General features: G+C 39.1%; 1 protein-coding gene across 1 annotated transcript; it reads right to left on the bottom strand.

The window, feature by feature from the left end:
• Positions 1–5,217: 5,217 nt before the first annotated feature.
• LOC109032428 (uncharacterized) lies at positions 5,218–7,121 on the bottom strand. Its single transcript, XM_072305337.1, is given in 2 exon segments — positions 5,218–6,086; positions 6,088–7,121. Coding segments are annotated over 2 exon segments (1,521 nt in total). The 3' UTR covers positions 5,218–5,599.
• Between the last annotated feature and the right edge of the window lie 7,130 nt (positions 7,122–14,251).

The raw sequence follows: 14,251 nt of genomic DNA, 5'->3' as shown, positions 1-14,251 counted from the left end.
TTAAAATAAGACAGCAAAATTTGGGTCTTAGCTCAAAATGGTTTGTTACATGATGATACCAACACCTATTTCCTTAAAGCAACAAAATAATTTGATATGGTCTGTAAAATGAGATTTTATGCATGACGAACTGTGGGTTTCTCCTCATTTTCTTCACTCGAAAAAGCCAATATCCTAGAAGATAACAATAGCTAATTGCAGATCAGTGTCTACTTCTTAATGACTCCCCTGAGCAATCAGCTCAGTACGTAGTTCCAGTTTCCTAGCTGATTTCACGATAACTGGAATAGTTTTGTCGCCGTAACAGACAACACATTTTTCGGTCATATTTTTAGCAGTAATGAGAATCACTCAAATTTTTTTGCACTAATCTACACAGGGTCACGCGTTGTAACGCTTTTCAACGATTTATCGCTCTATACTTTTCAATTTTAATATATAAATGGCTGAAAATGTGCTGTCCGTTACGCTGACTTTTACCGCGTAACAGACAGCACATTTTCGGAATTTGCATAATATTAATTGAGAAGTAGAGTAATACATCATTAGAAAAGCGTTATAGTGCGTAACCCTTTGAAGATTAATGCGAAAAAATTGGAGTGATTATCATTACTACTAAAAATATGATCGAAAAATGTGTTGTCTGTTACGGCGACAAAACTATTCCAGTTGTCGTGAAACCACCCTTCTGAGTCCCTGTCTTAACCAGGTTGACAGAAATTTCCTGACTTCAGGTTTTCCAGACGGCCGGAAACCCTGTTCGGATGTTCAGAGTGCAGTGGTAGATCGGCTAATTTTTCTATTCATTGGCTTGCCAATGGCAATTTGTCTTTCTATTTTCAGAGGTCAAACGAATTATTACTTACCTAGAATAACTGTATAGAAGTTCAGGTTTTTGAATGGGATTTGCTGGGTTCCATGCCTCTTTTTCCCATCCCAGGAGAAGATGGACGCTTTGGATTTGTCAATGAGCTGCCCCAGCAACGCCGCCCGGTGTGATTCGGGTACATCAGAGCTTTTTTTAATCGTAGTTTAATGATAGTGGCGATCTGCAGGGGGAAAAATCACACATGTTTCTCATAATTTGGCATTGGAAATTAAAAATTACAGATTTCCCAGATTTCCAGAGCATCCGTTCCCCAAGCAGCACAGTGCAACAAAGGTATTGACATGATTTTATAATCCTACGCTACAAAATTGGAATATTTCTTTTTTTGCCATGAAATTGCAACATTTTTACATCATTTGGTCAAATAAATGCCAACTTTAATCGGTGAGCCAAATGAGTGCCATCTACAAGGAAGGTCGGGAGTTAGGAATGCAAAAAATTCAATTTATTTCGATTTTCTGTAAACCTCAATACAAAGAGCCACTTCAATTAGTGAATGGACAACATATAAAACATTCCGATACAATAGTGATAATTTGACTATCTTACTTGCAACTAGGTTTACTTTTCCGTGGAAGTGTGACTCATCGAAAATTAAGACGCATGTCATCCAAGTAATATATACCACGGTTGATTAAACCATAGTTTCACGTATTTAAACATTTCTTAAACAGTGCCATGTCCAGCACCTCTTTCCTGCTCTTTAACGTGGAGCCTGGCTGTGAGAGAGGTGCTTGGAGTTGTTTAAAGATCATACAGAACTGGCAAAATGGGTTTGCCTCTGATCACCTCTTACGAATAGATACTCATCAGTCAATTTGCTGTGACAGTATGAAGGAATACTCTTCACGCTAAAATCCTCCTTTCTACCTTTCTTCGGCAAAAACATCATCATCTTCGTCCGAGACCGTTGCATAATGTTCTCTTTTGTTTGTGGCAAAATCGTCGTCTGCTTGATCTAAAGAAAACTGTGTACAAAGAGGAGTGTCTGTTGATACTTTACCAGCTACTACTTTACTATTTTTGTGCGAATCCATCGGGAAATAGCCGTGATACGGATTTCCCGTTATTTTTTCGCTGCCATTTTAAAGTTTTTCGAAACTTCAAAAATCCAATGAAAGATTCGTTCTCCTCGTGCCAAAATACCCCGGATACCAAGTTTCATACAAATCCAACGATGAGCAGCTGCGGTTTTCGCCGAAAAGTTCCTTTTTTACTATCCTTCGAATGAGGGAGCACAAAAGAGGGTGTACGATTCCGACTGTATCATGTATATGTTACGGGCAACGTCCGGGTCTCGGGCACCGTCGTCAATGCCCGGACATTGACGACGGTGCCCGAGAAGTGCTTTAAACGGTCGGGCAAAGGTTGGGATCGAGAGAGTAAGGCAACCATGCCCGGGCACCAACAACGATGCCCAAGGGTTATCGGGCACCGTCAAAATGAAAAATAAGTGAGATGAAAATAATGATTCACCTATTTGTCAGTGCAGGATTGGGAGTTGTGACAGCGTGAATTGCACAGCACATTTCGCGCTCGACAGGAACACCGTTTCGTTGTGCATTTTTGGCGGCAGTCACATTTCTGCATCCCTTGCCCGCCGGATACGGATGCAGAAGATACGATTCGACGCCAACTTTTCTCTATGCTAGGAACAGACTCCAATGGTACGAGGTCAGATGAGCACGGCGTGAACTGGGACCTAGTGTACAATCAGCGGATGACGCCTTCCGTTGTTCCTGACTTTTAAAATCCGTCCTTTTCCTCCAATACCACTGCCGTAACATTTCGGGAGTCGGTGCGGGAACGATCTACAGCGGAAATGGGCACAAGGACTGTTTTCCCTACGGCAACAGGACTGAATTTGGCATCAGATTGCTTCTTCATTTTATTGGCCTGAACCTCAAGGTTTTGTAGAGCAACACGCCTTTTTCTAAGTATGTTGTTGATGTATAGTTCAGAAGTAGGAGCTCTTTCACTTCTTTCAGAAGTAGGAGCTGCTTCAGAAGTAGGAGATCTCCTACCGTGGCCCGTTGCCCAATGGTGCGCGGGCATCGTTGCCGCTGCCCGCCAAGGACGGTCAATGCCCGGGCATTAATGCCTCAATTACATTGTGGAAGACGATGACCAAATCGCGCGGGCACCGTCGTCAATGCCCGGGCAAAAACTGACTTTGCCCGAGACCCGGACGTTGCCCGTAACATATATATCTCTTGTATGTATCTATGGTTACGCACCACCACTTGTCTTTCTGGTCCTTTTTCACGCTTATACATGCTTATCTGATCCAGATAGATTTGAGGAAAGTCGAAATCGGGGGGACTGCGGCCCCTATCCGACCCCCTAAGTGGCATGAGAGGAAAATGAATGAAAGAGAAGAAAGTGGCTAAATGGCAGAGAAAATGGCACGAGGGACCACGACCTTTTATGGGTAAAAGGGCGAAAAACCTAAGGAAAGAGAAAAGAAAATGGCAAACTAGAGAAAGAGAGAACTTAACCTAAACTGGATACCCCCCGCAAATATACACAACAACTACACACATGCTGATCTGAATAAGGCTAGGATGGACGGCGGCGGCCAAGTCCAAGGCGTAGGGGGGTGGAAGCCCCATGGCAAACTCACAGGTCCGCGGCTCAAAGGTGATGCATAACTAGAAATAATAAAAGGCGTGGCGACGGCGTAAAAACAAAACTCAAAACTCATAGGAAAGGTGCAAAGGCGTAAAGCTAACTACACGGCGACGGCGTAATGCAAAACGGGGAGAATGAAACACAACCACCTGCTACTGCGCACAGAAATTAAGTGGAAAAGTTTGATCATGTATTTTTTTGATCAACTTTGATTAAAAAATTATGAGATTAGTCTTCAAAATAAAGTCAAATAAGGTAGAAAATCACTGTAATCATTCTTCCACATCTGCATCAGAGTCTGAATCATTATCGTCGTCTGCACTTCCTGTAGTCGGCCTCTTCAAAAGATGTTTGTAAAATACATGGGGTTTTACGATACTTCCATCTTTGAGAGAAACTTCATCAGGGATGTATGAAATCAATTTCTTGACGTCATCTAACTTCGCTTTCTTGATTGGAACTTTTCCTGCAGGATAGGCCTTAGCAGTGGGCGGTTGAACTTTCGCAGACCCAGTCTGTCTGAGTTGGAAGGTGCTTTTTTGATATATTATATCGTCTAATTCTGTCGCGGTGAAAGCAGAATTTTCAGGGCCACGTTTGTTCACATACTCAGTGACGATATTTTCGTCAAGGTGACCGTCTATGAAATGCCTCCTGACTCAGGTACCATAAGTCGGTACTGTCTACTTGCCCAACATGAGACACTTTTTACACTTAACAGTCTGCCATTTTTAGCGTAATGCACCAATAATTATGAAAGTTGGTGAAAAGTTGTCTAATAGGTTGAACTTAAAAAAGGACATGTCCAAAAAAATTTTGGACCGCCCAAATTTTTTTTTTTAAAAAAAAGTAGGTGTCTCATGTTACCTCCATTTATCCCTAACATGAGACACTAGGTTAGATTCTTTGTTCTGTCTTATGTTAAGTAGTCTGTAGGTAACATGAGACAAAAATTTACATTTTTAAAAAAGAGGAAGAAAAAAATTTACAAAAAAATTGCTTTTAGAGCATTTAATACTCACGCAACAGAGAAATTTTTGAAAACAAAAATAATTGAAATCGTACTTAAAACGAATGAACAAATTGAAAATAGCCTAAGTCTTTGAGATCCTAGTTTAATGTCTTCATTAAGTCAGTCTAAAGATTATAGTAATAAGTAAGTAAGTACTTACTTACTTTTAAGTAGGAAAAAAAGGCACGACGTAAAATTGCCTTGGTAAAAAGAGTTACATAAACTAATAGCTACCCACTTAATACGTGGGAAAAATGGCTTAAAAACTTGCCTTGGTAATAAGAAGTTACCTAAACTAATAAGGTACTTACTGAAGTACTAAGTAATTAAGTAGAAAAACTGGCTTAAAAAAATTGAATTGGTAAAAAAGAGTTACCTAAACTAATGAGGCACTTACTTTTCTAATAAGTAGAAAAAAATGGCTTAAGAAATTGCCTTGGTCAAAATATTTGACTTATTTACTTACACACTAAAGAGGTGAACAAATTGTCTTGGTAAAAAAATAAAATGTTAAGTACAGTTTAAGTACTTACTTAAAAAAGGAAACAATCAGCTTTAAGCCGAAGTATCATCACTGTTCAAAGGGATTATCAGAAAAAGTGAACCGATCCCTAGAGACGGAAATTGGCTCAATTATTCTGATAATTTCTGACAGTTTGACATCAGTGATGTCATCGATGTCTGGGAATACAAATACATTATTTTTCCCCTTATAGCTGCGCAAAAATTTACACTCAAAGCTAGATTTTTTTGCATCTATGACTTTGCATACGAATTGTTTCATACACTTAGCCTTTGAACCTTTGTTGTACATTAACTGCACAGATAGAAAATCCCCAGCTACTGGGAACCTTGCGGGTGGAGGAGATGCTACCTGTGGCAACTGCTCTTCATCAGTGATGTTTGGAATATCCAACGAGTCTGATCTTGTCACGCTGCTTGGGTTGCCAGAGTCAGTCGGTGCATCAACGTCGGACTCCGAATCTCCTAGCATGGAACTTTGTTTCTGGTTGTTTTTCTTGGGTGCGCGTTTGATCACCTTGGTTTTCTTCGCTAATTTCAGTTCTTCAGCTGCTGCTCTTTTTTTCTCTGCTGCCGCTTTTCTCTTCTCTTTTGCAGCTTCTTTTTTTCTTCTCAGCTTCTTTTATTTTTTCTTCTTCAGCAGCTGCTTCTAATTTTTTAAGTTCTTCCAAAGTGTAGCCTCTACCTGCAGCGATTTGGACTTTTTTTCTCGGTGCTGATTTAGGTTGAGTTTCAGTAGATCGGTGCTCCTTGAGGAACCCTTTTAAGGCGGAATACCATTCTTCACCATGATCATCATCATCGACAGTAAAATCTGGAAGTAGTTTTAGTACTTTGGTCCGGTTTAATGGCCAAATCCCACACTTTTCAAAACCAGCAATCATATTAGCCTCAGAATTAGTCAATTCTTGAATAGTTTTCTTTAACAATCCTGGAAAATTAATTTTTGTAATGTTTCCCCTGAATTTGCTCTTATATTCAGTTAAGACAGCCCTCCATTTCTTCTTAAGAGGAGCGAAATACGCAACGTCATAAATGTGTGGCATTGGGTGGAAGGAGCGTAAAACGAATTTCATTTTTCTCAGCCAGTCTTATGACGTTGTGGGAAATATGGCTTGCTAGGTTGTCTCCGATAATTACTTTCTGTCCTGGACCTAAAGATTTGCAGTAAGGGATTGCAACTTTTTGGAACCAATCTTCAAATATGGGGGCCTCGAACCATCCAGACTGAGAGCGGTTGTAAATGGTCCCTGGCGGACCACCCTCCATCCATAATGAGTACAAGTTTTCAGCTTTGTAGACAACATAGATGGGTAATGTTTTTCCTGACGCAGTGCCAGCAAACATTACTGAAACACAACTTTTCGTTGTGTCCATGACACGCTCAGCAAATTTAGTTGTTCTACGAACAATAACTTTAGCTCGTCCAGGGTCATCCCTGAAGTTTGTTTCGTCATAGTTAATTATATTATCAGCAGGAACTCCCTCCATAGTTTTCTCCAGCTCATCAAAGTATTCATTGATGCTTAGAGGCGTAAGCTCAGCACGTGCTCTCTTTAAATTCTGCGCTAGGCGTGTGCCTAGAAATTCGCTGTGTCGTGAAACAAAAGCCTGACCCCATTTGAAACCGGGCATATTATTTTTGAATCGGGGTTCATTGACACCTCTTGCATCTAAAAACCTCTTGACTAAACACCTGATATCGTGCATTTTTAAAGGGAAACCCCAGACAGCAGCTACCGTTATGGATCTCCTCAAAGCTTCTTCCTGTTTAAGAGTTAAGACACATGGTCGACCAACCTTACCGTTTTTCACCTTCTTCACATGACGAGCAACTGTAGCGTGGCAAAGATTCCATTTTCTTGCAGCTTCACGAACTGATGAGCCTTTCCGAACTGCCCTTACAGCACTTCTCATAATATCATCACTGTAATCCTTATATTTACGGCTGCCGGCCAATCGACGCAACCTTTTTTCTTGCCTGCCCCTTGGTGATGGATGTGAGCGTTTACCGTTAGATTGTCTTGGATTGTGATTTGTAGGCTGCTTTTGTTGATAACGTGCCATATTGGAAGTCTAAGAAGTAAACAAGCAAAATGAGGGATCAAAAAACATGAAATACTCTTATCAGTGCAACCTAACCGAACCTTTACCTTTCCCTCCGCGGGCCAGCGCACTGCTCACTGAGCTCCTGTAGCCAATATCTTTGTCTCAAAGCTCCCACAAGGCTGTCTCGTCACTAACCATCATCTTACATTGAAAGGTTAGTTACTATTATGGCAAGGCAAGTAAATTGAAAGGTGCTTGTTTGTAAAGGAAAAGTGTCTCATCTTGTCTCATGTTCGGCCAACAATTATAATTTTTTGATTTTTTGACAAAATTTTGAGTAGCGGTCAAAAAAAAAAAAAAATTGCATACAGCCCCATCAACTGGAAGGTATTTGTGAGGTTCAGACACATTTTGAATCTGCATACGGCTGAGGACAATTAAATTACTACCAACACTATTTCGAGCACCAATACTTCTCTCAAAATACTCTTTTCAAAAAAAAATTTATTCCAAAACTTACCTTCGAGTTTAAGACTCGCCTTCTGCAGCACGGCTTCTTCAGATGTTACCCTTTGAGGTTAGCACGCCACTTTTGTTTACAAATCACTCAACAGGGCTACCACGGATGAAAAAAAAAAAAATCCCGACATGTCTCATGTTAGGATGCTGTCTCAAGTTGGGCAAGTAGACAGTAATTTAGGAGCACTTCCTCTCTCTCCGATTTCTTAAAAGTAATCAATTGTTCAGTTTTAGATGGCTCACAACCAACATGCACCGATGGTGGTTATTAGAGGTACGCTTCAAAGATTTCAGCTGAATTTTGCCGTTTGTTTTGTCAGATTCGACAGACGCCGACTGTTTTTCTGGCATACACATACGAATGTTGACATCGCAGGCTTTACAGTACCACTTTTCATGTCGGAAGACTTTGTCTTTCCTAGCTGCTTTTTCTAGACTTTTATCACAACTCGCACAATGTTTACCCATTTTCCTAGTTTACAAGAAAAAAACAAGAAACAAAAGGAAAGGTTGCACCCTCATATAATCATCCGCGATAATCATCCGCTGTCGAACGTCGAGCACCCGAACAATATTTTCAACTTTCCCGGGTTTCGGCACCAAATGAAATTTTGAAAGACTTTAACTAGTTGATTTTGTAGAAAAGTATAGATGTAAAAAGACAAAGGAAGATTTTTAAAGATTGAGCTTTTTTATAACGGAGATAATTTTCAGTACAGGAAAAGGGTAGACAGAGATTAAGACTGAAAATTTTGTAACTATAGCAACCAAGGGGGACCCGCTTCACGCAAATGGCAATTAGTGTTGAATGACACCTAATAACTTCACTACGAGGTCACACCTCAAGTGTAATCCAACGCAGACTAATTTAATCTTACTGATTGCCGATGTGTTTCCACGCCGTGAAAAATCTCCGTTCGCAGTGGACATCACATAAGTCCAGTAATCTGCAGATAATCAGGATATATCTTCAGCGTGCGGGGATTTGCCACGTGTTGAACCGCGACATCGAGCAGTGAGCTGAAGTACCAATGCATGAACTCTGCCCTCTGAATAGCATAGCAAGATGCCAGATGTCATTTAATTGGTCTAAATTTGATGGATAAATATTTCACACTCAAATTATTCACTCCTATATTACAATTATTGCTGCATAAATATCTGAAGTTGTATTATTTTTCAACTGAATTCTGTTTCAGCAGAGAGGATAAATTGTATGAAATATAATTCTTAAGATAAAAATGATTCACTCAAAATTGAATGTAAAAAATTCAATATATTTGCACACAAAAAATCAAGAATTAAAATGAATGATAATAAATACTATTTATAGGTCTGCACATACAACTTAAGATTTCCTCTTAGACTTTGGGCACAATTTTTGGATTTTATCTGCGATGTATACGTTTAATCGGTTCAGACGAGTCTCTTCACTGGCATCTCCTTCGACGGTACTGGATTTGACTCTCTTCTCATACAAACCTAAAAGCAAAGATAGGACAATTTTAGTTTCAAAAACATAGGCATGATGAAAGGAAATACTGTAAAATGCAATATCCCAGTTTAAATATAGATTAATTTATTTGCTCACAAAAAATCTAGAATTAAAATGAATTTTAAAGAAATACTATTTACAGGACTGTACATACAATTTAAGATTTCTTCTTGGACTTCTGGCACAATTTTTGAATTCTGTCTGCGATGTATACATTAGATTAAATGTATACATATGTGTATATCATGTGTACTGTTTAATATCCTCGAATACACCTTCTTGACTGAGGTATAAGCTCAAAGTTCCCTCTATAGACATGAAAGCACTGAACTCTTTAACAGGAACGAGTTGATAAGACGTTACAAACTTGTACTTACTTGAAATCCGACAAAATACGTTCCTCCCTCGTTTCCTGCGTTTAAAACCTGGCCTAGACCATTCTTTATTGGCGGAATTTATAATTGTTCATCTTCAAACAAGTTTATTTGTTGATAATGGGATTTCAATTTTGAAAAAGCATTTTCAATGAAAGAAAATTCTTCTCTGTATTTACAGAGACAATATTAAACTGCTCTGGGTTCAGATTTTTACACAGACCGGAAATTTGCATTTTGAAGAAAACAGTCGCGTCTTGCATGGCTATTGACGTGATCAATAGACAGCTGAACTTGGGAGGCAATGATTGATGGGATACCATTTAACAGTGAAGAGAAATTAATTATTTTTTCAGTTATGATTTCTTTCATTACTTGCTGGTCTTCACACAATTTATCCTCATTCCTGGTATCGAAAGGAACAGGACTGATGGCAGGAGTTTGAATGAAAGTACCATTCCCATTACTGGGTTCGATATTGTCACCACTTGGTGAAGAAGCATCATCCCCTGTGCCTTGAACGATAGGTGAAGGAATTGGCATACCAACATGTTTACGTAAGTCAGCTGATGAAAGAGAATTCTGAAGATGTATTAATTCCTTAGCGTGTGAGCTAGAAAAATGTTTTGTGAATGAAGGACGATTGGTAAAAATACGAGGGCAATCATTGAACATGCATTGCACAGGTTCATTTTGTTTCATGTCATGGCCTGCTTCAGCTTTTTTTTTCTTCTTAAAATGGAGAATCAAGTCATTGAGGGACTGGAAATTTCTTTTGCACTGGAAGAACTTTAACATTTTTATGTAATAAGTTCAAAATTACTTAATTCATTAAAATAAAAAATGAAAATGCAACAGAAGTTAAAGATAAGAATAAAGAGCAGGGATCCAGAATGGTCCAGTTTGAGTATTAATTTTCAATCTTGAGTAAAGGTGACACTTAGCTTGTGTTTGCTTTTACTAAAGTACTTATCCCACTGACGTTTAAGAATAACATTTGCGCAGAGGATGTAGCGTCAATGAAGACTTCAATTTTGAGTAAAAGAATGACATAATCCTTGTGTTTACTTCCACCAAAGTACCAATTGTAAAAGGATAAGATTTCTGTAGATCGTCTGTTTGAGATGAAAATCCAAAAATAAAAGTAAGAAGGAGACATTTGTAATACATGTATTTATACGATATTGAAACTTAGCAGAGCACTCTGGTCCGCTTCGAAAATCTTAAATGTAGTTCTCATGATCAATGCTTAATAATTTGATCCACTGACTTCTTCCTCTATCAGCCAGCAGCTTGTCGACTCAGTTGTAAGCAACTGCTTTGCAGTCGTCCAATGGTGATCGAGAGGACCGTAGAGACGTGCAGCAGCATTGCTCGCGGTTATGCCGTGGTCAATCCTTGATCGCTACGGAACGAATGCAATGCAGTTGCTTGCAAACAAGAAGTAAGCAAATACCATCTTAGCTGACGACACCTCTACTAATAAAATTCCCGTACTCGGTACCTTGAAATTCCAACAGATGTCATGATTAACGTAAAGGTTTTCTGGCATCGAACCTAAGCTCAGGAGTTGAAAAATTAATTGCAATGGAGGTCATTGTAAAATTCAATAAGGTAGGAAAAAATTTGCCTAATTTGCACCCCTGTAAGTAAGGAGACACAATGAGGTAAAGATAATAATTAAAATGATACTATGAACATAGAGGAAAAACTCTAATTCTCAGTAACCAGTTTTAATTAGGCGGTGCGGATTTGCGTTCTTTCGTTTCAGGTATTAACTTCAGTATTTCATCAATAAATGGTTTTAAAAACTCCTCCATGTTCTCAGGTTTTCCTTTGCCGTAGGAAAGACCTACTGGAAAGACTGGACCTTTTAAAATAGGGATATTTACAACAGCCGTCAATATTGGCTCCAGAACTGAATCGCCACTTTTACACGATCTCACGCCATCGATGTTTAACAACAGCACAAGTTTAGCGACAATTAACTTTCGGACTTTCAGTAGTTTGCCGATGAGCTCTAATGCTTCTTTTCGTCCTACATGAATGTATTCACCAGGGGCGACTTTGATGGTGTTCGGTTTTTTAATGCGCGTTCCTAGAATTGTTCGAGCATCACTGGGTAATGTTGAGAAGCATTGGGAATGATGCTCTTTCAAGTCTTTGAGTAATTTGGAGAGAGCCAGTAAAGATATGGAATGTTCAACTGTGCCCATTCCTTTAAAAAATTCTTGTAATCGGCGAATAAATTATTTTTGACATGCCCTCCTCCGATGTTGTTGGTTCACCAAGGTAAAAAGAAAAAAACTCTCATCTGAGTCATCTCATTTGATGAGTGATATGGAAGTCGAAGTTGGAGGTGTTGAGCTGTTGATTTGAGAATGACTAGAAGTTATGATTTCATTAATGTTTGCTTTCCTTATATCCTCGGCTTCAATGGGACTCCTCACATCTTCAAGTTTATGGCATACGCCCCATTCATCTGTGAAATACCATGGACCACTAGGAGTTACGGCAACAATCTTACCGTTATTGTTCACAGCAGGCTGATCAAAATTAACCCAAACATTTTATTAACAATTTTATACCGAAGCTTTTCGAAGGGAACGCTTCATCGTCAGGGTCACAAAATCAATATCAAAAAGGCCATATTTTAAATTTCAAAGAAGGTAACATATTTCATTGATGGCAACAATCGATAACAAGCTATTCTTATTTAGTTAAAATTAATTTTATTTAGTAAAAACTTGCCGTGAAGTCTAAGGTACTAATGAAGTTGGGTTGGCTAAATCGAGATAACAGAGAGTCAACATTTTCTGGTGCTTCAGCATCAGTTATTAGTTTGGCGTTCAGAGTTCTAGATGACAAGCTATCTTACTTGTAGAGGAATGAGAATGTTCCTTAGAGCGATGGTTCGAACTTGAGGTAGATTCCAAATTTGAATGAGTAGAGGGTGATTTCCCAGAAGAAGTTAATACGCTGTTTTCGGTTGATGCATGGTTTGAGTTATTTCCTATTGATACATTGTTCTCTGTTGTATTAGTTTTCAATTTGTTAACTTCCGTTTGAATTAAGCGAGGAATTTCTTGACATACAGACTCGAGTTGACTGCCAAAATGCATGGTCAGTTCTTTCACTTGTTTTGTGAGAGCTGCAAGTTGAACATTAGGAATATTTTCTTTAGGATTTACAAATGTAGGTAGAGGTGTATTGGTTAGTTCCTGATTCATAACAATTATACTGGGAGTAATTTGCCGGGGATAAAAATTATTAGAAGGCAAGTATCCTTGATTACGAGTAGGTTCGAGTGGAGACGGGTTACATAATCCTGTCAAGTAGATAAAAAAAAATTAACTACGAATAAAATATCAGTAAAGAGGAACGATACCAAGACAAATAAATGATGATTCTTGAACGAAGTCGCAGAAAAGATGAGAACAATCCACAGCTGGAAGAGAAGAGAAGAAATTGGAAGGCCAAGAAGATGTGATCTATGTCCCTTGCTGAGTGAAGATCGGAAACCCACGGTGTGAAAGCGGGCAAAACTCAACGCACTCCAACTGCTGTCCACCCACGTTGGTGCTTGCACATGTAAAGGTAAGAAAAAATGCAAACGAAAATTGTACGCCCTTTTTCCGAATGACCATTATTCACGAACGGTTTTTTTTTTCATTTCTTTTTTTAAAAATTTAACAAACAAACCAAAACGGATAGAACGAGCTTTTGAATGAAAATTATAGAATGCATTGATAGTGGGAACTTTGTCTCTCGATAAAATTTTGCGGGCAACAAAGCGTGACGGGAGGAGAAAAATTCCTGATAGAGGTTCCTGAAAATAAGTAAATTCAAGTATAAATTTATAGGAACCAAAATTTATTCAAGAAGACAGAACCAATTATTTCTTTATGCCAATCAGTTTTGCTAATTAAAATTGCCTGCCGGAGGGTTCAGCCGCATGAAAGTGCCGCCCTGCAAAGGAGGTGAAACTTGGGAAAGTTCCGTATAATTAAACGTGCTGTTCTCATTGATGATGCTAGGGGAGTGGTAACTCATTCGAGAGTCACTCCCGCTTGTAAGAACTGAGGGCGATGGTGTAGGTGCGGGCGAAGGGGGAGTGGGGCCACTAGTGGAGCTGCGCACGTTTTTTGAGTTCAAACTTTGCGGTGGACAATTCAATTCTTTCATATCATAAGTAAAAATAACATTGTTTATTTTATGTTCTGCCATAACCCTGTGCGTCTGATTATAGCCCCTAAGCTTATCAGCTATATATTTTCCGTAAATAGAAAATGCGTCATCCTTGGGGAGGACAGGTGCAGGAGGGGTGGGAGCTGTACTCTTTTTCAAAATTTGAAAGGCCTCCTCAATTCTTGGATCTTCCTCTTCGTTTTTCTTCTGCTTATTACCCTTGTTGTGAGGAGTAGATCCCGAGTTTTTTGACGCCGTAAGTTTAGGTTGGGCAGATGAAGGTGTAGACTCAGGGTGAATTGGAGGAGATCGTTCCCCACGTGCACAATTTGCTTCCGGTTGTCGAGCAGGTTCATCTCGCAAAGTTTCAAATTGGGTAGATTCATCGTCATTATTTTGAACATGCACTATATCTGGTTCATCTGGATCATCCTCATCTTCCGGATCATCCAAATCGAGAATATTTACTTCCCCCTCTCTCGGGTGTGGGTTTTCATCCTGAAATCAGCCAGAGGAAGGAAACAAAGACATTAAAATGGTCACAATTAACATACAATTACAATTAATATATT

Source organism: Bemisia tabaci, chromosome 10, assembly GCF_918797505.1.
Source record: "Bemisia tabaci chromosome 10, PGI_BMITA_v3".
NCBI classification, from domain to species: Eukaryota; Metazoa; Arthropoda; class Insecta; order Hemiptera; family Aleyrodidae; genus Bemisia; species Bemisia tabaci.
Note: the sequence above shows the minus strand (reverse complement) of the source record. Positions and strands in the feature narration are given on the sequence as shown.